Source organism: Orcinus orca, chromosome 13 (genome assembly GCF_937001465.1).
Source record: "Orcinus orca chromosome 13, mOrcOrc1.1, whole genome shotgun sequence".
NCBI lineage: Eukaryota > Metazoa > Chordata > Mammalia > Artiodactyla > Delphinidae > Orcinus > Orcinus orca.
In genome coordinates, this window is record NC_064571.1 from 2,470,233 (window position 1) to 2,495,241 (window position 25,009).

Consider the following 25,009-nt stretch of genomic DNA (forward strand, 5'->3'; position numbering starts at 1 on the left):
CTAGAAGTACCAGGGAGGGCTTCCTGTAGGAGATGGTGTTTGAGCCAAACCTTTAAGGATGAGTAGGAACCTGTCAAGTGGATGTGGTGTGAAAGAACCTTCAGGCAGAGAGAAAGTTCCTCCCGAAGGAGGAACTCTGGGCTCCGGGCCACGCAAGCGATTCACAGGGACTGTGGTGCCTGTTGTATGAGGAGGGCTGGCCTGGGTGAGGCCGCAGCGGACCAGGGCAGCCAGGGAGGGAGAGATTTATTTTACTTTTCCTAAATTTTATTATGAACATCTTCCAACGTGCTGAAAAGTTGAAAGAAAAGCAAACTGAATCCCTGCCCCCCATTCACCTAGATTTTTTCGTACTGGTTCACATTCTGCTGAGCAGTTCGGAAGTGAGTGGAGGAGACCATGGCGCTTAATCCGGAATCCTTCAGCAGGCGTTTTCCCGCGTGACCACAAAGCCCTTTTCACACCCCAGAAATGTGCTCTCAGCCCCTGCCTGTGGTCAGATTTCCCCGGCTTCCTAAGAATGCCCTTGATGATATCCTCTTCAAGCCAGGAGCTAATCTAGATCTGTGCATTGCCCTTGCCGTGTCGGGACTGGGGCTCCCCAGACATTGCCCTTCCTATGTTAGGTACTGGGGACACAGACCTGCTGAGTCTCGAGGTCCCACGTGAAGCGTGTCAGGGCTTGACTGGGGCCCTGACACGCGTGCCGGGAGAGCTTATTCATGACAGTGTTCCGTGCTGTGCACACTGAGGGGTGGTGGTGGGCACAGGGGATCGGTTGCGGGCATGCAGAGGCTGGCAACGTAACCCACCCCCGGCGGGAACACGGGGAGGCTTCCCAGAAGGAGGGACACCAGTGCAGGGCAGGGGCAGAACCTCATCTGAGTGCGAGGACAGTGACGTAGCTTGACATGGAGGACAGACGATGCAGACAGAGAGCCGGGCAGGGAGGCCAGGAAGGGGAGATGCAGGCGGGGAGAGACCAGGCGGTGAGACTGGGGTGCACACGATGATTCCCAAGGAGGGAGGAGCAGACGGAGAAGAAAAGGCTCTGCTGACCCTGAACGACCTTCAGACAGACAGACAAGGTCATTCCACCGCTTCCTGGGAACAGGTGATAGTTTAGCTTAAAACGTGTCTCCAGAGGGAGCAGAAGTCACTCTCGAAGCTTGGCAGGTGGAGCTGCCTTGGGTGGCAGGTCCGACTCCCCAGGGGACCGTGCCAGGCATCACGGTGCCAGGGGGCGGTGGGGAAGGGAGAAGGTAACGCCGAGATCGGGTGATTCTGGATGACGGGTGAGTGTGAAATGTTATCTTATGGTTCAGAATGTTGCGTTGTAATCTTAGTTTCCTGTAAACTGACTACCCTGGAGAGAAAAGAATTTTTCAAAAGTTTTATATGAGGGATAGCATAATTCTTACTGCTTATTTTCCAGGACTGAGCACTATAGCCTCATTATGGACATACTCAGCTGGTTTTAAATTTAGCAGCACTTCAGAATTTTAAGAAAAGGCCAAACGTTTTAATATCCCATACTTCGGAAATGTACTGTTAAGAGTTCACCCTTTTCTGATGGTGGGAAGAAGGAAAGAGAAGCATTCTTTCTGGTTGCCGTGGGAACTGGGGGTTGGGGCACTGTGATGACCTTGGTCACACATCCGCTCCTGCTGTCTTTGGGCGAGGGGGTGTGTTTTCTTCCCAGCACTGTGTTCTTACCCTTTCCAACCATGTTCCATTTCTTCCCAGGAAGACTGATCGTCGCCACGAGTAAAGGAGTTTACGTCTTGGTTCCATTACCTCTGGAAAAACAAATACAGGATCTTCTAGCAAGCCGGAGAGTGGAGGAGGCTCTGGTTCTAGCAAAAGGCGCCCGGAGGAACATTCCGAAGGAAAAATTTCAGGTTTGTAATCAGCGGGCCCCCAGGCCGCCGGCTTAGAAAACGTTAGGATCTAAATGCCCAGGCCCTGCAGACCACTTCCTGTCCGTCATTCAAGTTTCTCTGCGTCTCCACGTTGTACAGATAAGGAAGCAGGTTGCAGAGCAGCCGGACCAACAGCTGTATGAAGTCACGCTGCCGGCAGAGGCCAAGTCGGGATTTGAGCCTCTGACATAATTCCCGCACTTAATTCACCAAGTTGTATTTCTAATCAGCGTCCTTCTTCCAGAGGAGCCTCAGGGCACAGTTGTTACAGACGAAAAGAGGGAACCTCAGGTTAATTTGTCTCCCAATTCAGAATTTATATTTGTTGGGATGGGGTTGAATTTGTAGAGTTTAGGTTTATGTTATCTACAGAAAAAGCTTTGTGAACATTAGATAAACCATCTAATGTTGCCGGAATCCACCTAATTCATTTCCTTAGGAGAAAACTTTTAATGCATTTTAGAAACGCTAACTTTAATATCGTTGGTATGATCAATACAATTGATGAAGCAAACACGAATTATTCTCATATCTGATGAAATCAGGTTTCCTAAAACTTGCTCCCTGATCAGTTGTGAGGTGAGTTCGGGTTACTCTATGTATTTGAGAATAATAAAGCGTAGTATTGGTGTGTGCACGCTTCGTGTGAACATCTAAGTCCATCATTAAAAGTTCTAATGAATTCATGGCGATCCCCTTCTTGTTTCTGTTGGCCAGATTTTCAGGACGATGTGGTTTGTGGAATGAAGCTGTACTTTCTGGCCTCAGTGGCTTTGTGCTGCAGAGGGTAGAAGGTGGAAGAGGTCAGGACGTGTCATTTATGGTCACAGGATAAATACTGATAAACTTTCCATCTTAACTCCTCATTTAAAAAAAAATTTATTAAAGTCTAGTTGATTTACAGTGTTGTGTTCATCTCTACCGTACAGCAGTGACTCAGTTATACATATATATTATTTCTCATATTCTTTTCCATTATGGTTTATCCCAGGCTGTTGACTGTAGTTCCCTGTGCTCTACAGTAAGACCTTGTTGTTTCTCCGTCCTACAGAGAACAGTTTGCATCTGCTAAGCCCACACTCTCAGTCCTTCCCTTGCCCATCGTATTCCTCATTTTTGAGTGAGATGATCTATGAGCATTCAGCAGGGGGCAGCAAAAGCACAAAGAAGAAACCCGTCTGTTCAGGGCGCGTTTCTGTGCTGGGAGCGCCTGTTTCTGCCGCGTTTTCCTTGCGCGTCCGCGTGGGGAGGCGGGCGCTGAGGCCGCCTTGGCCACTGCTCTGCCGCTCTCAGCTCGTCTCCGTCCCGAGGGTGGGCCCCGGGAGCTCGTGGGTGTCTGGACGGGCACGTGTCAGGGGCCCCCTCCTTGCACACACCCAAGGGCACACCTCAAGTGGGTCCCATTTTCTTAGGGAGGCTGCTCGTGTTCTTGGATTTTTGCTTTTTCCTCCCGTTTTCCTGAGAGCAGCTGCGCAGTGGATAGTGGATGGTGTTAGCGCCCGTCTGGCTGTGCCGTCTGCCATCCCAGTTGGGGTTTGTCCACCTGGCACGCTCCCCGCCTTCCCCCTGTGGTATGTGCCCCGGACGTGCACCCCAGTGACCTTGAACTTGGCTCTCGTGCTCATGCCCACGTGGCTGCTGGGCATTCTCCCGTTGTGCCCGAATTGTTTTCAAGCCCCTTTCCTGCGTGTCTGCAGTCCGTCCTCCACGGCCCGCGGAAGGTGCTTTCTGACGCGTCCACCAAACCCTCAGCTGGAAATCCTTCCGCGGGGGCCTCCCTGCCCACAGTCAAGTCTGCACCAGGGGGCCTCCTTCCCCCCGTGACCCCGGCCTGAGCTGTGCTCGCGCCTGAGCCCTGCACTGTGCAGGCACTCCGGGAGCCATCCTAAAGCACTTCTAATCCTGAGAACAAGTCAGGAACAGCCAGTGCCACCGTCCAGAGACCCACTGCAGGGACGGCTGTGGCCTCGGGGCATCCCTGGGTGAGGCCGGGCCAGCCTCGCTGCCCCGTGCTTTCACCCACCTCCCCGCACGCCCTGTTTTCTTTACTTGTTATTTGTGCTCTTTTCTATCAGTGGAGTGAACTTCTAAACTCCACCGAGTACAGGTTTCGATACCTTGCTCAGATATGCCCTTTTCTCTGAGTCCACCACATCCCTGAATGCTTGCTCTGCGCTCCCACAATTACACGTGTTAACCTGTGACCAGGGACGGGTTTTTTTGGTTTTTTTTTTTTTTTTTTTTTTTTTTTTTTTGCGGTACGCGGGCCTCTCACTGCTGTGGCCTCTCCCGTTGCGGAGCACAGGCTCCGGACGCGCAGGCTCAGCGGCCATGGCTCACGGGCCCAGCCGCTCCGCGGCATGTGGGATCTTCCCGTACCGGGGCACGAACCCGTGTCCCCTGTATCGGCAGGCGGACTCTCAACCACTGAGCCACCAGGGAAGCCCCGCAAACATAGTTTTTATTTCCCTTTAGGAAGGGGAAGAGTGGGTGATATTTGAATCCTGCAGCCACGAGGAAAAAATTGTCATTCAGCGGATTTCTCACCAGCGAGCCAGAGTGTGAATGAGAATTCTTCTGCCGCAGCTGACGGGGCCTTTTTATCCTTCTTGCTATGCGGTTGGCCTTTGTTGCTTCTCCTTTCAGAGACGGAACTGGCATTCCCTCACAACAGAACCTGGCCTCGCTCCTGTCTACTTACTGCTGGCGGCATACAGAGGCCAGTTTTCCCGTCAGACGTAGCTGGTGTCGGGGAAGAGAGTCATGAAAAAACAGCTGCCTCTCCTGCCGTCTCTGCAGGAATTGCTCGGAAGGGACGGGAGGAGATGCTGCTGTGCTTTGGAGAACAAGCCCCTCTGAGAGCTGATCAGAAGCAACAGCCTTTAGGTGTCTCCATCTCCCTCGTTTCTTCAGGGGTAACAGTGTTAGCCGCCTGCTGTGTACCTGGGTGAGCCAGTGAGAGGGAGGAACTGGGCTCTAGAAGCAGAAAGGGCCGGGTTTCAACCCTGGCTCAACCACTTACACGTTAGTCACTCTGGGCTAAAAACTTAGCATCTCTGAACAGGATGTTCCTATCTGTAAAACGGGCTCAGCGAGTGACAAAGTGGAGTTTCATAAAAACTGATCAGGTCAATAGGTGATTACTTAAACGGCAGGTGCTCTGCCAGGGTGTGGGGATGCTAAGATGAATTATGTACATGCCTTCAAGGAACTTATGGCGTATCGAACAGCGGGACGGATTGGAAAGGGGAGGAATTGAAGTCCTAGGGTCTTAAGCACAGTTAGAGTCTTTAGTTGTGAGGTGGTGAGGGCCCGGGCTGTGGTGATGGAGCCAGTGAGGACAGAGCAGAGACGGGTCCACAAGGCCTTTCAGACAAAGGCGGACAAAGCTTGAAGCTGACCGGCTGGACAGTGACAGGGAGGGGGTGGAATTACAGACACCACAGGGTAGCTTCCTTAAGTGCGTTGCTATTTCTGGAAGTTACCAGAACAAAGGGCTCTGTGGTCCAGGAAATTTGGGTAGGACTGTATTAGACACAGATCGACGGCACTTTTATTGCAGGAATCCTCAGGCTGCGGTGTGGATGTGGCTGTGTATCACCGCTGGGGGGAGGGGACAGAACACACAGTGTCTCCCAAGCTTCGGCAGGAAAACCTGCGTATTTATCTGTTTGTCGTTAAGTGGGAGGGGCCTTGTGCTCTGGAAGGATGCTCAGAAGTGCTGGTGTGAAGAGTCAGTTCCACAAGAATGAAGAAGGATGGGCAGCTTCCGGGCTCCCAGGGACGCCGGCGATGTTCACATCCGTCTGAGCACCAGAGGTGGAAGAAATCAAGAAAGCCAGGGAGTGCGGGAGGAGGAATACGGATCGGGATGGATGGGAAATCCACGAAGAAGAAACAGCGATGCTTAGAGAACAACTTGGTCTGGGGAATGAGGGGCTGATTGACATGTATACGTGTATATGTTGAAAATCATTTCGTATAAGCCTCGTTTTTTCCTTACGTTGTAACTTCAGGTTTCCATGTAATCGTTAACAGTTAGCCTGGATTATGACCAGAAACTTAGCTTCGCCTCCTGTCGTGGTTCCAGGGCAGGTCAGAGTGATGAAACCTGTCTCTCCCTGCAGGTCATGTACCGGCGGATCCTGCAGCAGGCGGGCTTCATACAGTTTGCGCAGCTTCAGTTCCTGGAGGCTAAAGAACTCTTCAGGTAATCTGCGGTGTCGGTAGCAAGCCTTCTAAGTGTCCCTCCGCGGTCGGACCTCCACTGCGGTGTCGGCAGCAAGCCTTCTAAGTGTCCCTCCGCGGTCACACCTCCACTGCGGTGTCGGCAGCAAGCCTTATAAGTGTCCCTCCGCGGTCGGACCTCCACTGTGGTGTCGGCAGCAAGCCTTCTAAGTGTCCCTCTGCGGTCGGACCTCCACTGCGGTGTCGGTAGCAAGCCTTCTAAGTGTCCCTCCGTGGTCGGACCTCCACTGTGGCTGTGATGGGAAAGGCCGCCACGGGTGCTGTGCTCCGGCGAGAAGTAGCAAGGCCGTCGTGTGTACACCGCTCGTGCCCCCTGCCCCCCTTAGCCCGAGGGTCACTGTCCTGTGTCTTGAAGGTAGGGCAGATAAGGCGCAGAGTGGTCCTCTAGGAGAGGAGAAGGCAATTCTTTTTTTTTTTTATAAGGAACGTGGAATTTTTTTTTAATTTATTTATTGATTGATTGATTTTGGCTGTGTTGGGTCTTAGTTGCTGCGAGCGGGCCTTCTCTAGTTGCGGCGAGTGGGCTTCTTATTGAGGTGGCTTCTCTTGTCGCGGAGCACGGGCTCTAGGCATGTGGGCTTCAGTAGTTGTGGCACATGGGCTCAGTAGTTGTGGCTCGCAGGTTCTAGAGCGCAGGCTCAGTAGTTGTAGTGCACGGGCTCTACAGCACAGGCTCATTAGTTGTGGCACACAAGCTTAGTTGCTCTGTGGCATGTGGGATCTTCCCGGACCAGGGCTCGAACCCGTGTCCCCTGCGTTGGCAGGCGGATTCTTAACCGCTGCGCCACCAGGGAAGCCCGAGGAGGCAACTCTAAAGAGCGTGTTTGACGCCCTGTGAAGGATTCCTAGGAAAACGCGATGGCTCACTTTCCCTTTCCTCCAGAGATTTTACCAAAAGCTCTGAGTTTAGAGAAAGAGCAGGTGCTTCTGGGAAGACTTGAAAAACTGTTCTTCTGAGGACGTTGTAAACGGCACGCTCCTGACCCACCGTCTTAGGAAGCTGAGGTCCCTTCCGCGTGACATGGATCCTGCACGCGTGGGCCTCCCCCTTCACCAGCACCCATCCCACCCCTCTCCCTCCCCAGCCCAGGCCTGTCTCAGCCCCTCCCCCCTCCAGCAGCCCTTCCTCTGGGCTGGGGGTCAGGTGTGCCCTGGGAAGCAGTACTCTTCACGCTCGCTCAGAAGATGAACTTAAACCCGCTGTGATCGCCCTTCAGTGTCCCACGAAGGCATCGCCTGTAGAAGAAGTTTTCCAAATGTTCGCGTAGAACAGATTCCGCACGACTCAGAGCCGTAAGGGAGGAGATGTACACGGGGCCTCCTCCGAATCTGCCTTTGATCAGAGCCGCTGTGCCTCCTGCTGTTTCCCCCCATCTGGGTTTGCGGGGACCCATGTCCCACTGCAGCACTGGAGGTGCCATGTCTGCGGCTGCCGAGCCCTCTGCTCTGTCGTGGGGTCTGGGGGTGGGCGGTGCCCGGCTCGCAGTACTTTGCAGCCCGTGCAGCTGTGGACGGCGTGCAGACAGTGCACCCGTCCAGTGTCGTCTTGTGTGCCTACGTGCACTCTCTTTCTCTTTTTGCTTCATTTAGTTTGACACTGTAATTGCAGAAGCGGCCAGCTCGACGTGCGGGAGCTGATCTCCCTGTACCCCTTCCTGCTGCCCACGTCCTCCTCGTTCACCCGGTCCCACCCTCCTCTGCACGAGTTTGCAGACCTCAACCAGCTGACCCAGGGCGACCAGGAGAAGGTGGCCAAGTGCAAGCGCTTCCTCATGAGCTACCTGAACGAAGTCCGCAGCACGGAGGTGGCCAACGGCTACAAGGAGGACATCGACACGGCCCTGCTCAAGCTGTACACGGAGGCTGACCACGACAGCCTGCTGGACCTCCTGGTCACCGAGAACTTCTGTCTGCTCACCGACAGCGCCGCCTGGCTGGAGAAGCACAAAAAGTGAGTGTTTCTGGCCCCTGGACTCTCCCCCCGAACCCGGGCCTCCCTGCCTGGCCCTTCCCCGCCCCCACCCACGGGAAGCTGTCGTGCAGCTGAGGCACCAGCGTGACTTCTGAGTCGCAGGCATTCATCAGGGGACCACCCGGCACCCTCGGGATCCATTAGCCTCATCACGGTCTGCAGATCCACCGCAGGGGTCTTAGAGGGCACAACTCTCGTGCCAGCTCCTTCCTGACAGATCGTACAGTCATAGGCCTTGTTAGTCAACGGTGTGCTTGTTCAGTGTCCATCTGGGTGGGACTCAGCTGTGCGAGATGCCACACGCGTGTCGGTAAACCGATAGCGCGCTGCAGCCACGGATGGCCAGACTGAGCGGACAAATGGGCATCTGGATAAACAGATAGAGAGGGAGGCTTCCGGATCTTGTGGATAAAAGGTTATGGGGTCAAACTCCTTCATTACGGACGGGAGCTGGTCGGCACCCACCCGCTTGCCGACCGGCCACCGGGTGCGATGGGGGCCCGTCTGCAGTGATGACGTGGTTAAGTCGGGCAGCTTCTTCATCCTGGGGGCAGGCGGTGGTCTAACCCTTCTAGGCCTGGGGGGGTTGAGCGCTCCCTGTAAGATTCTTTGTCTGTGACTTTTGGTATGCATTTGACATGGCGGAGGTGCTGGTGAAATTCCACGGAGACCCAGGCTCACGATCCAGACCCTGTTCAGATGCAGGACGTCATGGGCTGGTGACTGGCCTCCACGTGGGAAGTGGCTCGTTCAGCCGTTTCCCTCAGTTTCCCGAAGGCACCGTGGAATGGAGTGATTTATTTAGGAACCAGAAAATGCACTGACAGCTCATGGCAGTGACTTGGGATGGCAGGGTCTGGCGGGGTCAGTGTAACTTTCTAAAAGCTTTCGGGAGAAGAGAAGGGTTCTAGGGAATAGTTCAATATCTTGAGAGGTTGCTCTTTGAGGGAAGAAATCCGATGGCCCCCTGGGGCAGCTTGATCTGGTCACCTGCTGGGGAAGAGGGCCAGGAGAGGACGCACCTGTGAGCGTGGGAGGGTGGCAACAGCTCACAGCCTGGGCGATGCCCGTGTTGTCACAGACCCTGTCCGCTTATAAATGAGGAGGCAAGGGCCAAGGAAGGTAACCTACTCGCTCAAGGTCATACAGTCCCTAAGTAACGAAGCCTGGATTGAAAGTCAGGGCCTGGAACTCTGGGTCCCCCCAGCCTGACTCTCCCTGACCTTCTGTTCTCTGCAGTGCCTGCATACTGTTGGCGTTTATTGCCGTTGAAAATCCTTACCCCAGAATGGCTCAGACAGCATCCCTTCCAAACGGTCTTAATACCTCGTGATAAGTTAATAATGGTTAACTGAAGAGATGGCAAATCACACTAGTATTTGAAGCAAGTTGTAAAGCAATTCCAAATGTGATTTTCCATAGTATCATTATAGTTTTATTTTTTAGCTCATCTTAGATGTGAATACAGTCCTTTCTGGAAATTGATAGGGAATACATTTTCAGACTATAAGTAAATAAACAGAAAGGAGGATCTTTCTGGTGCTTGAAATTTGTTGTTGAACTGAGTTGAATAGCACATGTGGGGCTGGGGGCCCAGGGCCAAGGGCGTTGCTGTGGGGGTACTGCCCGCAGTGGGTGGTCAGGAGAGGGTGCACTTACCCCGAGTTTTCTTCCAGGTACTTTGCACTGGGGCTGCTCTATCATTACAACCACCAAGACGCTGCTGCCGTTCAGGTGAGTTCAAAGGCATCTCAGCACTGTTTAAAAATCACCACCATTTAACTTAGCAACTAAGTTGCTAAGCAACTAAGCCCGTGTGCCACAACTACTGAGCCTGTTTGAAAAAAAATTACAAATTGAAAGAGACCAGTCTTGGCTGATCTACAACCTTTTTTACAAAACAAAAATAGTACTGTTTTAGAAAGTGAATGCTTGAGAAATGTTGGCCAAGGATTTTCTTTTTTTTCTTTTCTTTTCTTTCTTCTATCTTTATTTATGGCTGCATTGGGTCTTTATTGCTGTGCGCAGGCTTTCTCTAGTTGCGGTGCACAGGCTTCTCGTTGCAGTGGCTTCTCTTGTTGTGGAGTACGGGCTGTAGACAGGCGAGCTTCAGTAGTTGTGGCTCGTGGGCTCAGTAGTTGTGGCTTGCGGGCTCTAGAGCACAGGCTCAGTAGTTGTGGCACGCGGGCTCAGTAGTTGTGGCACACGGGCTTAGTTGCTCCGCGGCATGTGGGATCTTCCCAGACCAGGGCTCGAACCCGTGTCCCCTGCATTGGCAGGCGGATTCTTAACCACTGCGCCACCAGGGAAGCCCCAAGAATTTTCTTTTCTTCATCTTTCCATCTCTTTTTTTTTTTTTTTTTTTTGCGGTACGCAGGCCTCTCACTGTTGTGGCCTCTCCCGTTGCGGAGCACAGGCTCCAGACACGCAGGCTCAGCGGCCATGGCTCACGGGCCCAGCCGCTCCGCGGCATGTGGGATCTTCCCGGACCGGGGCACGAACCCATGTCCCCTGCATTGGCAGGCGGACTCTCAATCACTGTGCCACCAGGGAAGCCTCATCTTTCCATCTCTTTAAAGAACATTGTCAAGACTGAGTTGTTTAAAATGTAAGAAAAATAGGATTTCTTACTGAGCCACAAGACCTGTGACTCCACTGCCTTATCAAAAATTAAGGCTGTGAGTAACAGGTTGTAATTTCCACTGTTAATGGCAATAAGTCTCGCCAGAGAGCTGGGTTGTCATGTCATCTGTGACAAAACTAAAGCTGATCAAGGCCAGTCACTTGCCCGGGTGGCACCGCTGGTCAGCAGGAGAGCTGGGGACTGAGCCAGTGCTCAGGGCCCTGGCAGAGGCTCTCGCGCCCAAATTTCTCATCTTGTCTCTTGTCTTGCATCTTTTGTGAGTGGCCAAGAGCATCAGCTGTGCTCACCAAACTCACCAAGCGTATCCGGTTGCTTTGAGAAATTACCATGGTAACATGATTGTGGAATAGGTAAAAAAAAAAAAAAAAAGGTTCCCATCAACATACACCCCATGGCTAAGAGCAGATTTGGGTGTCAAAGCTAAAATTTTTATTTTTTTAAAACACCATGTTCTGAGAATTTGTTATAAGTATGTTAATAACATTAGCAAAGCTACATAGACAGGAGTTTACAAAATTGAAATCATATGGAATAAATCACCATATAGGGCAGAAGTTTTTTAATGACACATTTCAATGGCTGTGTGAATAGTTTGTTTGATTTGGGGAATTCAGCGCTGAAGAAACTAGTAACATAAAAAACATTGGTGTGCTGCTACCAGAATTACGGCTGCCTGTGACAAAACGAAAGCTGTTTACACTGCCTGCCTGTTTCCTGGGCCGCCTGCTGGTATGGTGTGGTTCAGGAGTCGGTGTGGTTCAGGAGTCAGTGTGGACAGGTGGGTGAGGACCATGGCACGGACGATGAGCAGGGGGGCTCTCAGGCAGCCCCCATCTCTGCCACACCTCGTGATGCCATTTCATTCTGAGGCTCTGAAAGTAAGATTCAGTTTACAGGGGCTTCCCTGGTGACGACAGTGGTTTAGAATCCGCCTGCCAATGCAGGGGACACAGGTTCAAGCCCTGGTCCAGGAAGATCCCACATGCCGTGGAGCAGCTAAGCCCGTGCGCCACAACTACTGAGCCTGCGCTCTAGAGCCCACGAACATCAACTACTGAAGCCCACACACCTAGAGCCCGTGCTCCGCAACAAGAGAAGCCACCGCAGTGAGAAGCCTGCGCACCGCAAAACGAAGACCCAACGCAGCCAAAAATAAATAAAAAATAAATAAAATAAATAAAAATTATAAAAATAAAAACAATAGTACATATGCACAGTGGAGCATTAAAAAAAAAAGATTCAGTTTACACGGCAGGGAAGTGTCTGGATGAAATATCAAAGGACTTTATTATTAAAATCTACCCTGAGCCCCCATGCAAAAGACAGTAGGAACACCAGGGCACAGGGTCACCAGAGGTTTTGAAAGCACATCAGACTCTCACAGTCCCAAAAGGTCTTCAAAATCAGAAATTCCTGTGACGGAGAAGGCTGAAACAGCCCGGCTGATGGCTGTAGGTGAATTTCTTCTGTGTCCAAACATTGTCAGTGATGATTTTATTTCAGGAAGAGACGTTTTTTAATGCATCCAAGTCTCCTCATATGCTCTATTTACTATTTGTATTACTGTGATCTCATTGAAAAGGAAAGAGAAAGAACCTGGTGCTTTATGTTCCTGATTTCCTGGACCGTGTCCCCTCTTTTTTTTTTTTCATGTGTGTGAAAAAATTAAAATGGATTTAAGCCTCTAAAGTTTCTCCCGCCACTTTGAAATATTGAAAGGCCAGACAAACAAACACGTGCCCTTTCTGAGCGAATTCTAAGAGGTACGTAACCTCCCCTACCTTCTACTTTATTCCTCTCCAGCTGTGGGTGAGCATCGTCAACGGGGATATTCACGACTCCACGCGCTCAGACCTGTACGAGTACATCGTGGATTTCCTCACCTACAGCCTCGACGCAGACCTCGTGTGGCAGTATGCCGACTGGGTCTTGCAGAAAAATCCGGAGGTTTGTGCTTCGTAAACGCATTCGTTCAGGGGCGGCAGGGGGACTGGTGAAAATGGACAGAAAAGTTGATTCTAGGTGGGAAAACAAGCTACACTTTAACCCTTCTCTCCGCTTTTTTTCTCCCCCCCCCCTTTTAATACATGGCTTGAGCTGTCTGAATCCCAGCTCTCGAGGAATTTCTGCATTTCGGTGCTTCTGCACACCTGTGTCGGGGGCAGGCCACTGTGTAGGAAAGCAGAAGGCACCGCAGGTCAGGTCTTAGCATCTTCTTAAACACCCGTGTGTTGACCCCCATCCCTAACGGCATCTGGTCCCTTGTTCTCTGCGGGCTGGAGAAAGACCAGACCGTTGCCCTGCAGGGCGTGGAGCCGGGCCTGGGGCGCACCAGGCAAACCGTTGCCCTTGCTTCTATGTCCCCAACCCCCTTTGAGGGGGTGGGTTGGGGACATAGAAGGGCCCTTTTTTGTTGTTTGTTTTCATCAGTCATTTTATTAATCCCTAAGGGAAATGTAAATCAAAACCATTTCACACCCAGTAGGATGGCTAAAATTTAAAAGACAACAATAGTACACGTTGGCAAAGATGCAGAGGAATTAGAACTCACATTCATTGTTGGTGGGAAAGTAAAACAGTACAGTCATTTTGAAAGACAGTCCGGCGGCTCTATAGATGGTTAAACAGAGTTACATATGAGCCAGCGATCTCACTCCTAGGTATGCATCCAAGAGAAATGAAAACCTTTATTCACATAAAAACTTGTCCATGCATATTTATGGCAGTATTATTCACGGCAGCCAAAAGAAGGAAAAAACCGTGCCGTCACTTGATGAATAGATAAATAAAATGTATATGCACAAAATGCAGTATTACGTGGCAATAATAAATGAAAGGGGTTCTTTTTAGTATTTTTTTAAATAAATTTATTTATTTTTATTTATTTATGCTTGGCTGTGTTGGGTCTTTGTTGCTGTTGCGTGGGCTTGGGTCCCTCGTGGGTAATGCACACGGTGGGTGTGGGCGTTTGGAGAATCGAGTTCACTGAATCTGCAGCCGCTTGTGTCTTCTTTCACGTATGATCCAGCGAGGATGATCTAAACGTTACAGAGTTGTTGCTTCACGGATTGTCAAAACCTACCACCAATAAATGTTTGGTTCCTTAGTTTCCGACCCTTTTAGAAGGAATTCCGGCTGGAGCTCTGCGGCATTTCCTGTCTCTGTCAGTGCTTCATCTGCACTGTTTTTCCGAATCGTCATGTTTTTTTGTTTTTTTTTTAAATGTATACCATTTTCAAAGTCTTTATTGAATTTGTTACAATATTGCTTCTGTTTTATGTTTTGGTTTTTTGGCCGCGAGGCATATGGGATCTTAGTTCCCCGACCCGGGATCGAACCTGCAACCCCAGCATTGGAAGGCGAAGTCTTAACCACTGGACCACCAGGGAAGTCCCGCAAATCATCATGTTTTTGACAGTGGTTTTACCCAAAGCGTACAGTGCTCAGAATGAAGATAAGATGGGGTCTTTGCAAAGCATGATAAATAAACTGCTATTCTTCTTTCAGGTTGGAGTTCAAGTTTTCACCAAGAGACCTGTGGACGAACAGCAGAGTAGATTTAACCCAGATGATATCATCAGTTGCCTTAAGAAATACCCGCAAGCCCTGGTCAAGTACCTAGAACATCTGGTCATGGACAGGAGACTGCAGGTGAGGCCCCAGAGCGCAGGCTGAGCTGCGTGGGCTGCGGTGGCATCACCGGGACCTGAACCTGGCCCATGGGTCTAACGTAATGTCTCGTGTTCCCGGCACTCAGTCTGTACGCGTGGGAGGTCAGGGAGGGAGCCGGATGTTCGTGAAAGAGACCCGCGGCCTAAGTAGCTTTTTTTCTCACCTTCCATCTCTTGTCCCCTCCGCTTATATTTTCTTCTCTTTTCCTTCCTTGTTATTCTTTTTTTTTTAGAGTTTTTTTTCCTTGTTGTTATTCTTAAAGGAAATGAGGAAAGCTGTCCCCTTTTTGGAGAATACCTGAATCCCGTGGCCCTTACTTCTCAAAATGAGATATTTTCCCATAGATTTTAGATTCAGCTCCTCTGTGTTGTGGTTTCTGAAAACTCTTGCCCCAGTACGCGTGTTCTGTGGTTGTCCTGTAGCCCCCGCTCACCTTGCACGTCCAGTCTCAGGCACCTGCTGGCTGGTTGGTTAGGGGGCGTTCTCTGGGCTCCCCTAGCAACTGCTGTCTGTCTGCTTGTCCTCCTGTCCTGTAGAAGGAGGGGTACCACACGCACTTAGCCGTCCTCTACCTGGACGAGGTGCTGCAGCAGAGGCCCAGCGCCAGTGGCAAGGATGCAGAAGTGACCGAGACGCAGGCGAAGCTACGACGCCTGCTCCAGCAATCCGATTTGTACCAAGTCCACTTTCTGCTGGGTGAGTGCATCTCTCTGCATAAACGTCACCGGCGGGGGTGGGGGGTGGGGGCAGGGACGGAGGTCTCTGTTCGGGGGCAGGGGGTGGGCTGTGAGCCTCTGTGGCACAAAGTCAGCCTCCTGGAGGGCAGGCGAGCCCCCTCGTCCGTCCTCCACCCTCTGGAAACGGATAGGGCCCTTAGCTGATGACACGCAGGCTGCCCTGGGCGTTGGGAGGTCTGCATGTCTGCTGAGACGAGCTGCTTTGAACTTGCTTATTCGGCTTGGAAGCCCTCAGGTCAGTTCCTTCTGAGGCTCCAGCTCTGATCACGGCTTTGAGGGTGGCACTGCCCCCAGCACCCCACTCGGCTGCCCCAGGCTTGGAGGAAGGCGGGGGTCCTGGAGGGCGTCTGGTTTTCATTTCCTCCAGGGCAGAAACCACAGTGTCCATGCTGTGTACGAGCCTCAGAGCAGCACCTGGCAGACTGAACTTGCCTCTTGCGGTATCGGGCACCGTGGAATTTCCGGGTTGTCCTTACTGGGTTAATGCATTTCTCTTTAGCAGCTTTTAACACCACTCTCTGACCATTAACTACACCCATTCTCACTGTTCGCGGTAGTCGTGTCCTGTAGAGTCTCCACACTGAGTTCTCGGACACGGAGCCGTCGTACCTGGAGGGATGCAGGGTCAGGCTCCTGAGAGCCTCTGGTCACATCATTTTCACCAACCAATCAATATGTAACCTTCTTTATGTGTGTTTCTGCTTAAAGACACCTTATTTAACGTATGTTGTTGATTCGATGACGCTGAGCTCGTGGCCAGCAGCACATGACTCAGGCCTGAATGATGCTCGTGTGACACATGTACTTTGTCCTAAGGCACATGGCAGCCCTCCTGGGAGGCTACGTGGACACCCCTAAACTCTGGGTGTCAAGGCAGCCTGGGTGGCAGAGCTCAGGGGCGTCCAGGCAGCCCGGGTGGCAGAGCTCAGGGACGTCCAGGCAGCCCGGTGGCAGAGTTCAGGGGCGTCCAGGCAGCCCAGGTGGCAGAGCTCAGGGCCGTCCAGGCAGCCCGGTGGCAGAGCTCAGGGGCGTCCAGGCAGCCCGGGTGGCAGAGCTCAGGGCCGTCCAGGCAGCCCAGGTGGCAGAGCTCAGGGCCGTCCAGGCAGCCCAGTGGCAGAGTTCAGGGGCGTCCAGGCAGCCCGGGTGGCAGAGCTCAGGGCCGTCCAGGCAGCCCGGGGGGCAGAGCTCAGGGGCGTCCAGGCAGCCCGGGTGGCAGAGCTCAGGGGCGTCCAGGCAGCCAGGCTTGCTCTGCCCGTTCTTAAGCGCGTGGCCCATGCAGTTGTGGCATTGGATTGGCACCGCCTGGTGCGGGCCCTGCCGTTTCTAACCAGCAGGTCCCACCTCACAGACAGGATCCGGGGCGCCGGGCTCCCCATGGAGAGCGCCATCCTGCTCGGGAAGCTGGAGCAGCACGAGGAGGCCCTGCGCATCCTGGTCCACGAGCTGGCCGACTTCCCAGCAGCGGAGGGCTACTGCCTGTGGTGCTCCGAGGGCCGGGCCCCGCCCTACCGCCGGCGGCTCTTCCAGCTGCTGCTGGCCATCTACCTGGGCCCCGGCCCCTCTGCGCCCGAGCTGGCCGTGGCCGCCGTGGACCTCCTGAACCGCCGTGCCACCGAGTTCGACGCGGCCCAGGTCCTGCAGCTGCTGCCGGGCACGTGGTCGGTGCAGCTGCTCTGCCCGTTCCTGACGGGGGCCGTGAGGGACAGCGTCCACGCCCGGAGGACCACTCAGGTGGCTATGGGCCTGGCCAAGTCCGAAAACTTGATCTACAAGTACGACAAGGTGAGAGCCCGGCCCTCTCGGGCGAGACGTGTGATTTGAGGTCGGTTTTCCCCGTGGAAAAACAGTCCTCGTCCGTTTCTTCTCTGTAACTTCAACACACGTGATTGCTTCACACAGACACAGGTGTGTGAGCCCAGGCGGGAGCCGGGCCGGCAGGTGTATGGTTGGGGCAGCTTCCCACCCCTTTTAGACACTGACGGTCCGCAGAGCCGTGCTCCGGGCCCTGGTCCACGCTGCACGTCACAGTGTCACTGCATCCACACAGCACTTCCGGGCACAATTGCGTCCCCGTCACAGAAGGGGGGCAGGGGCACCAGGAGGTGACATAGGACACAGGATCCCGGCTGTGGACCGCAGGCCAATTCAGAGCTGCACGTCCCGGGTCCCCATCTCTGTCCCCTGGGCTTGCTGTGACTAATAATAACAAATTCCACAGGCCGGGGGCTCAGACGACATGCATCCTGTCCTCACCGTCGGGGGGCCGGGAGCCCGAGATCCAGGCGCCGACAGATTCGGCGTCCAGTGAGGCCCCCTTCTCACTGAGCTCACAGGGCCGGGAGCCAGCGCTGGTCTCTTCCCCCCCATAAGGGCCCTGAGGCTGTCCTGGGGGCCCACCTCCAAACACCATCCCACGGGGGGTCAGGGCCTCGACGTTTGGTGAGAGATACAGGCATTCAGTCCATAACATCCCCAAGCTTATCCAGAGGAGGCTTCTCTCTGGTGAGGCCCAGACGCCCCGCAGCCAGGAACCTGTCCTTCCAGAGCAGGAATCCGCCGTGTTCCTCCCGCTGGGAAGCCTTCATTGACTCCCCAGTGGAGAAGCCGAGGCCGGCAAAATTCAGCCTCCCTCCTCTGGCCTGTCCCTGCCCGGCCCCGGGTGCTCAGACCCTCCCGATGGACTTGCTGTTTCGTACGTACGGCCTTAGAACCCACCGTCTCCTCTGCCTGAGACGGCTCACCTCTTCCTTCTGCGCCTGGTGAACGCCTACTCGAAACCCCGCCTCAGTCTTTCCTTTGTGAAACCTTCCCACCCCTTGAAGCAGACGGGTGCCCCGTGTGCCGACTCACGTGCTGCGTCTGTAGCTGTCCCCTTCCCTGTTAGGCTTTGGGTTCTCTGAGGGCAGGAACTTCCTTTACTTATCTCGGTATTCCTGAGCCAACCTGGCATCTTGAAGGCATTGAATGTTTGCTGAATGACTAAAGAAACTAATGAGTAGGGTGAATTCACTAAGCCGTCGCTCTGTCCTGCCACTAGGCTGACTTGCTGGGCTGATTCACGCAAATTGTGCAGAAAGGCTTTTAGCTTGCAGAGCTCAAGTCCTGTTTAATCAGACAAGAAATAATAAAGTTTTGTTAGTTAACATTTAAAGAAAGGAAATGACGTTTCCTGGGGCCAGTCAGGAACGTGCCACGGATCAACCCCATGGGTTTGACCCAGTCTCTTATTTGGGCCTTAACGTTTCTTGTCTGCAAACGAGGGGAGCAGGGAATTAGATAGCTTTCATGGTCTTGTCAGCTCTAACGCCCCGTGATTCTGTAATAGGCCTTGCTTGAATAGATCAGAGCTCAGAGAATGTCTGAAAGATCTTGGTGAGAAATTCCTCCGCCAGACAAGCAGCAATTGCTTTTGTGAAATAAGGCAGTTCTGTAGCTTTTTTGACTTTTCCAGTTCCGGAGGGTGTTTTTGTTTATTTTCACCGCTGATACTCTGTTTCGAGAAATTGATCTTAACGCTGTCCTCACCAGTGATGGTAGCAACCCCCGGGGTGATGCGTGTCAGCTCTGAAGACCGGTGTCACTTATGTCACAGGCGTCCCTGTCTTTGTTTCTTTTTGCAGATGAAGCTGAAAGGAAGCTCAGTTCGGCTCTCGGACAAAAAGCTTTGCCAGATGTGCCGAAACCCCTTTTGCGAGCCCGTGTTTGTTAGGTATCCCAACGGTGGTCTCGTCCATACCCACTGTGCGGCCAGCAGGCACACGAACCCCAGCTCCCCCAGCCCCGGGGCTCGGACTTGAAGAGGCTGGGCCGAGGGCGCCTTACCAAGCCGGCCAGGTGCACAGAGTAGGCGGCCGCGTCAGCCGCCATCTGGTGCCGGGGGGCTTCAGTCGTGGGAAATGGGATGCGGCCGACCCCCTGCATCGGATGGAAATGGATAATCCCCGAAATAGAGACAGGCCAGATTCACCCGTCCAGGGACATCGCCACCCAAAACAGATGTCTGCTCTGAAAGGAAATGAGCCTTCCTGTGCCACCCGGACAAACCAGACCCCGCACCCCGAGCCCCGATCTGTAGACATGTATTTGCACTGGAAACGTTTGCTCCGGTGGCACGGAGGGGACCGCGTCCTGGCGGGCGAGCGGCCAGGGCGCAGAGCTCTCCATCCTCACCGCCTGGCCACCGGCCACCCTGTGGGCTCTGCCTTTGCCCTGAGGGACAGCTGACCTCAGGGAGGTATCCCATCTGGCTTGCAGCCCCTAAAAGGTCTGCCTGGGTACCCAGGCCCTCCCTTTGGGGTAGATTCATCCGCTTCTGTCTGCCTCGCAAGTGAAGGCTCCGAGAAGCTGTGACGCGCCGGAACGAGCTGCTCGCGGGTCTGGAGCCGACGGTGGGGCCAGGAGCACACGGCGCATCGCCCGCCGGTTTATAACTCCGTGATTAACATGTTCGATTAGAACTTTTAATTTGGCGTTATATCCTCGTGGTGATTCTTCTCTCTTTTGGAAATTCACCTCCGTCATGTTCATTCGGGACGTTTTTCTTTGCACCACCCCCCGCCCCACTGATTCCTCGGGAAATTAAAAGGGAAAGGTCGTGAGCACAAGCTGAGCGTGTCTTCCGGGGAGGCTGGTGGTCACCTCCACGCTGGCCAGGGCGGGCCGTGGGTGACGGCTGCCCTGCGCGATGGGGATGTCACCCCTCCCGAGGGAGCGCCGCCCCCAGAGGAAGTCCAGGCGGGCTGCCTTACCTCTAGCACTTTACACGCCTGCCCTGCGGCTTCCTGGACACACAGGACAGACACCTCCCCGCATCACAGACCCCGCGTCCATTCCGCGTCTCTGTCCAGCATCGCGGAGAAGCTGACACTGTTGTTACTTCACTGCCCTCTTCTGAATTTCTTCTTGGTGATTATCGACTCTATCGGGGACTAAGAAGAAAGATGCCGTGACGCCTGGCAAACATGCATCAGCTCGTGTGTGTGACGAGGGGACCCCGGGATCTGGCCCCTCTCCTTCAGCCCAGCCCTTAACAGACGGGGTGGAGAGCTCATCCTCCCTTCTGTGAAGACGCTTTCTGTACTGATCACGGTCACTGTTCTCTTTCCTCTTGTGATTCCAGGGGGTCCAGAAGACAAAGGCATCTGTGCACTCTTCCCTACTGTGTCTCGATTTCTAAAGAATAAATGATGAAGAAATCCTTGCAGCTCAGCCGTGTGCTGTGTAAGCTGGTGTGAATGAAAGCCCAGTCATGAGTCTTACCCTGCGGATGGCTGTGAAGGAACGGCCATGTCACTGGGGACGTTCCCATTACGACTCGTGAGTTTGGGGTTATCCCTCAGAGAACAAGTGACTAGGACACGGAAAACTGCACCTTTAAAAGCACTGTTTCTCTCCACGAGATGGGTACAGTCCTGGAAAAGCCTTCTGATTGTTCCTTTCTCACTTGGGGGCACTGGTCTCTCTCTGCTCTGAACATTGATCAATATTTTGAAATGTTTGTTATCCTTTAGAATGATGGGAACTGAAGTTGAGCAGTTTCTATCTCTACTCTAGAATCCTCTAATGCAGCAGAATTCTCTGACCCTGTGCAGAATTGTTAAAAACCTTGCCTTTCTCTAACTCCCACAAGGCCGTTTTCTCAAATCATATTTTTTAAAGAAGTACGTGGTTCTTTCTAAAGACCTGCTGTCTTGTGATTGTGCCATTGGTTAGAGGAATTAGAGCCATCACTTGGCCCTTGTCCCCCTGGGTCGGTTCGATGTCACCATCCTAGTTAAAATAGCATGAACTGGACTCAGCTGACGTTAGTATTCTCTGGGCAGGACTCTTCATTTTCACGAGCTGGTTATCTGCTGTCGCTTATCAGGTATCCATGTGGGAGTGGCACATGGGCTATGGAGTCTTGAGCCCACGCGCAGGGCCGGAAGGCCCGGGCCTGAGCCCCGGATGTGCTTGCAGTGGGGCTCCAAGGGCCCTGGGTACCACCCTTGAGTCACTGCCTGTCACACAGCCAGGGTAACCTGGGCTTCCCCCTCGCCCACCTACGGAAACCTGGTCCTTTCAACTTTACCCTTTGCCCCTGGTTGGATCCCAAATACACAAGATGTACAAATGTAAACTTGTTGATTTTATTAAAATTCTTTTGATTCTTTGTCCCTCCTGTAATTGTTTTTTAAATAAACGTTGTCTCGGTGACGTGATGGTTTCCGCTTGCGTGGCGCCTAATAGCCCAAGGGCCATAGAACTTAGTCATCTGCCCTGGTGGTGCCTTCCAGCTCCTGCAAAAGCACTTGCATTGGTCATTCCTCAAATCCTTTGGTGTTGCTTCACTACATTTTAAACAATGCACTTTTTTAAAAAAAATTTTTATTTATTTTTTGCGGTGCGCGGGCCTCTCACTGTTGTGGCCTCTCCCGTTGCAGAGCACAGGCTCCGGACGCGCAGGCTCAGCGGCCATGGCTCACGGGCCCAGCCGCTCCGCGGCATGTGGGATCTTCCCGGACTGGGGCACGAACCCATGTCCCCTGCGTCGGCAGGCAGACTCCCAACCACTGCGCCACCAGGGAAGCCCCTCTCTGCAGCTTTTTGCAGCCGGGGAAGGGAACAAATAGTTATAATGCAGCCTGCCATCCAGAGTCCTAAATTAGCGCAACAAGACACGAGGTAAGAAGGAATTAGAAAGCAACACACACAACCCGCAGGCCACGTGTGACTTGGGAAGTAAAACACTGTCACTAGGGTCTCACTGGGCTCTGGCACCCTCTGCTGTGGCCCTGGCAGGCCACCTCCCCTCGGCCGTGGTGTCACCCATAGCCTGGAGGTGGTGGCTGAGGGCCCTCTGGGTGTTAGGCCTTAGTCTCAGGACAAAGTAGCGGGATGGGCCAGCCTGGGATACCAAATGCTGCTCTCTGGGACCTCGGGTCTCGGGGACGCACAGGAACTCCTCTGCAGCGGCCCCGCGGACGTGTCTGAGCGCCCAGGGCAACAGCTGCAAGAATCTCATTGCGTTGCTGCAAGCAGCAAGAAGGCCCCTCTGTGCAGCCCCTGGCTCCAGAGCTGGTCTGCGGCTGCCCTTTTCTCTTCTCTTCTTTCTTTATAATTGATTTTTATTGGCGTATAGTTGCATTACACTGCTGTGTTAGTTTCTCAGCTCTATGTATACATATATCCCCTCTTTTGGATTGCCTTCCCATTCAGGTCACCACAGAGCACTGAGCAGAGTTCCCTGTGGTTTCTGAACCTCTCTTTACACAAACCTCTAACATCTTTCAGGGAGGGAAGGAGATATGCCCGTCCCCAGAGCCCTGGTCCTGCCCCTGCTTAGGTGGTCGGTCCTGCTATTATGGCTCGGTTCCTGCCTTCAGGTAGGTCACATAGTGTGTGCGTGCGTGTGTGTGTATGTGCATGTGTATGTGTGTGTGTGTGTGTGTGCGCCTGCGTGTATGTGCAAGCATGTGGATGTGTGTGTGTGCATGGGCGTGGGGGGGGGGGGTCTGGGATGGTGAGGACTGCAGTTCACCTCTTCCAACATGCTAATCAGGGAAGCAGGGAGTTAGACCAGCCCCTGTTTCCTCCCGTCCGGCTTCTTTGCTGCTGGGAGGAGTCTGGTGCTGTTCCCACACCTGCACTCAGACCTGTGTGGCGGGTCACCTGCAGCAAGGGTTTCCTAACTGCAGGTGGACAGCGGGCTGTCCCGGCACGTGGCACATGTGAGCCCCCGTAACCAAGCATCCCCTCTGCTCCTCTGACCATAATTGCATGCAACCGCGTGTTGGAAACGTGCAGGGGCTGTGCCACCCTCCTGTTTGGGCTTGGTGTAATTTCCTGGTGTAATTTCCAGGTATCTGGTGTTTGTACAAATACTAGAAAATACGCAGCTTTGTAGCAGCTGACAGAGAAGCTCAGCCATTCCCAACCCGCCTCCGTGCCAGGGGCACACCCACCAGGCCAGGAGCTGAGGGGCTAAAAGACTCACCTCACCGAGAGCTGTACGCAAGGTGCTAAGGGGGCGGTTTTCCTTTTTCAATCCATGCATTCATTTATTCGTATATTCATTCATTCATTCCACAAGTATATAGTGGAAGATGCTCTGTGCCAGACATCGTGCTCCGTTCTGCAGAAAAACTGGTGAGAGACACATCTGGTCTCAGCCCTGCTGGAGGTAATGACAGCCCCGGGGGACAAATGCCGGAGGACGCAGTGCCGGTGGACCAGATGCACGGAGTTGGAGGGAGAGTGCTACACTCAGGGTGAGGGGGTGAGCGGGCTTATGGCCCCGTGGGGATGGAGAGAAAGAGGATCTGATGACTCTGCAGCGCGGGAAGGCGGCAGGGGACAGTGACAGATGAGGCTGGAGGCCAAGGCTTCATCCCAGTTCTGGGGGAAGAGAAACACGGGTGTCTGTGCTGTAGAGAGACCAGCAGTCCCCCCGCCAGGGGCAGCCTCAGCCAGCGTGTCCATCTGGTATTGGGTCCATTCATCTTGGTCTTTACATGGTTTTTATTTATATGGGAAAGGAGTCCCACCCCCCAAAAAAGAAACAGAATGTTGTGGCCAGTTTATTTGGAGAGTCCCTTGTATTAAAATATAGTACATGGAGGGCTTCTCTGGTGGCACAGTGGTTAAGAATCCGCCTGCCAATGCAGGGGACACGGGTTCGAGCCCTGGTCTAGGAAGATCCCACATGTCACAGAGCAACTAAGCCCATGCGCCACAACTACTGAGCCTGCGCTCTAGAACCCCGCAAGCCACAACTACTGAGTCTGCGCGCCACAACTACTGAAACCCACACACCTAGAGCCTGTGCTCTGCAACAAGAGAAGCCACCGCAATGAGAAGCCTGCGCACTGCAACGAAGAGTAGCCCCCGCTCGCCATTAGAGAAAGCCCGCCTGCAGCAATGGAGATCCAATGCAGCCAAAAGTAAGGTAAATAAAATAAATAAATAAATAAAATTAAAAAAAAATTCTTTTAAATGAAATATAGTACATGGATAAAAAATTGGAGGTATAGTAAGGCCAACGGATCAGGAGACAATTGCCACTGAAAAGATAGTTTTTATACTCAACGGATCCCGGAGACCCTCCTCACAGGGGAGGGGGCACACCAGCCACATGGGGAAGCACCAGGGCCAGGCAGGAGGCACAGGGCGGGTCGGGGAACGTGGGCAGGAGCCTTCACTGTGGTTTCCAAGGGAAGGAAGGGGTGAGGCAGCTGGGCAGGCTTGGGGCTGGCGAGGTGGAATGATTTCCATGGGCTCTGGGGCCAGGGGCTGTCCCTGGCTGTCTGGCCCTGGCCCTGGGGCATTGGAGCAGGTGGATAGCAGCTCGGGGTGTGAGCTCTCACAGAGGAGGCGGTGGGGTGTGGGCGCTGCTTGGGCTGCTTTGTATTTGGAGGGGCGCTCGCAGGCGAATTGTTTAGTGTCTCCAGGAGCCAGCCAGTCCTGGGAGTGGCAACCTCTCCAGGGTCAGCCAGGGCCCGGATGTCAAAGCATCAGAATACAGAAAATCAAAGATGTGGTTAATACAGATTTTCGATTAAATCACTGGGGTGGCCACATTGTACTCTGCTTCCCAGGACAGAGAATTGAACGTGACAAGTTTAACGTACTTCTAACAGCAAGATAGCAAAGGCTGCCCAGAGTAGCATAGGGTGAGGAACAGGAAAGAGGATGGTCTGGAAACCCTTCCCAGGCCCCGCCTGCCAGATGTGTGTTGTGGTCAAAGGGTTTCTCAAGCCTGAGTGACTCAAGTTGGCTTATACTTGCCGTGAATAAGACTTTCAACCCAAATTGGTTTCTGGAGAGATGTAAGATG

General features: G+C 53.2%; 1 protein-coding gene across 4 annotated transcripts in view; it reads left to right on the forward strand.

Annotated features, from left to right (window-relative positions):
* The window catches only part of TGFBRAP1 (transforming growth factor beta receptor associated protein 1), a 46,098-nt gene extending 26,784 nt beyond the window's left edge, over positions 1-19,314 (forward strand). For 3 of the 4 annotated variants that reach the window (XM_004277730.4, XM_033401681.2, XM_033401683.2), the window contains 9 exons: positions 1,747-1,901; positions 6,050-6,132; positions 7,780-8,121; positions 9,819-9,876; positions 12,590-12,733; positions 14,294-14,437; positions 14,995-15,154; positions 16,544-16,977; positions 18,816-19,314. In XM_004277730.4, coding sequence (XP_004277778.1) covers positions 1,747-1,901; positions 6,050-6,132; positions 7,780-8,121; positions 9,819-9,876; positions 12,590-12,733; positions 14,294-14,437; positions 14,995-15,154; positions 16,544-16,977; positions 18,816-18,992 — 1,697 coding nt within the window. In that variant the 3' untranslated portion in view covers positions 18,993-19,314. Of the gene's footprint in view, positions 1-1,746; positions 1,902-6,049; positions 6,133-7,779; positions 8,122-9,818; positions 9,877-12,589; positions 12,734-14,293; positions 14,438-14,994; positions 15,155-16,529; positions 16,978-18,815 lie in introns of those variants that run through there. The other variant, XM_033401682.2, reaches the window with a different exon arrangement.
* Positions 19,315-25,009: the final 5,695 nt, after the last annotated feature.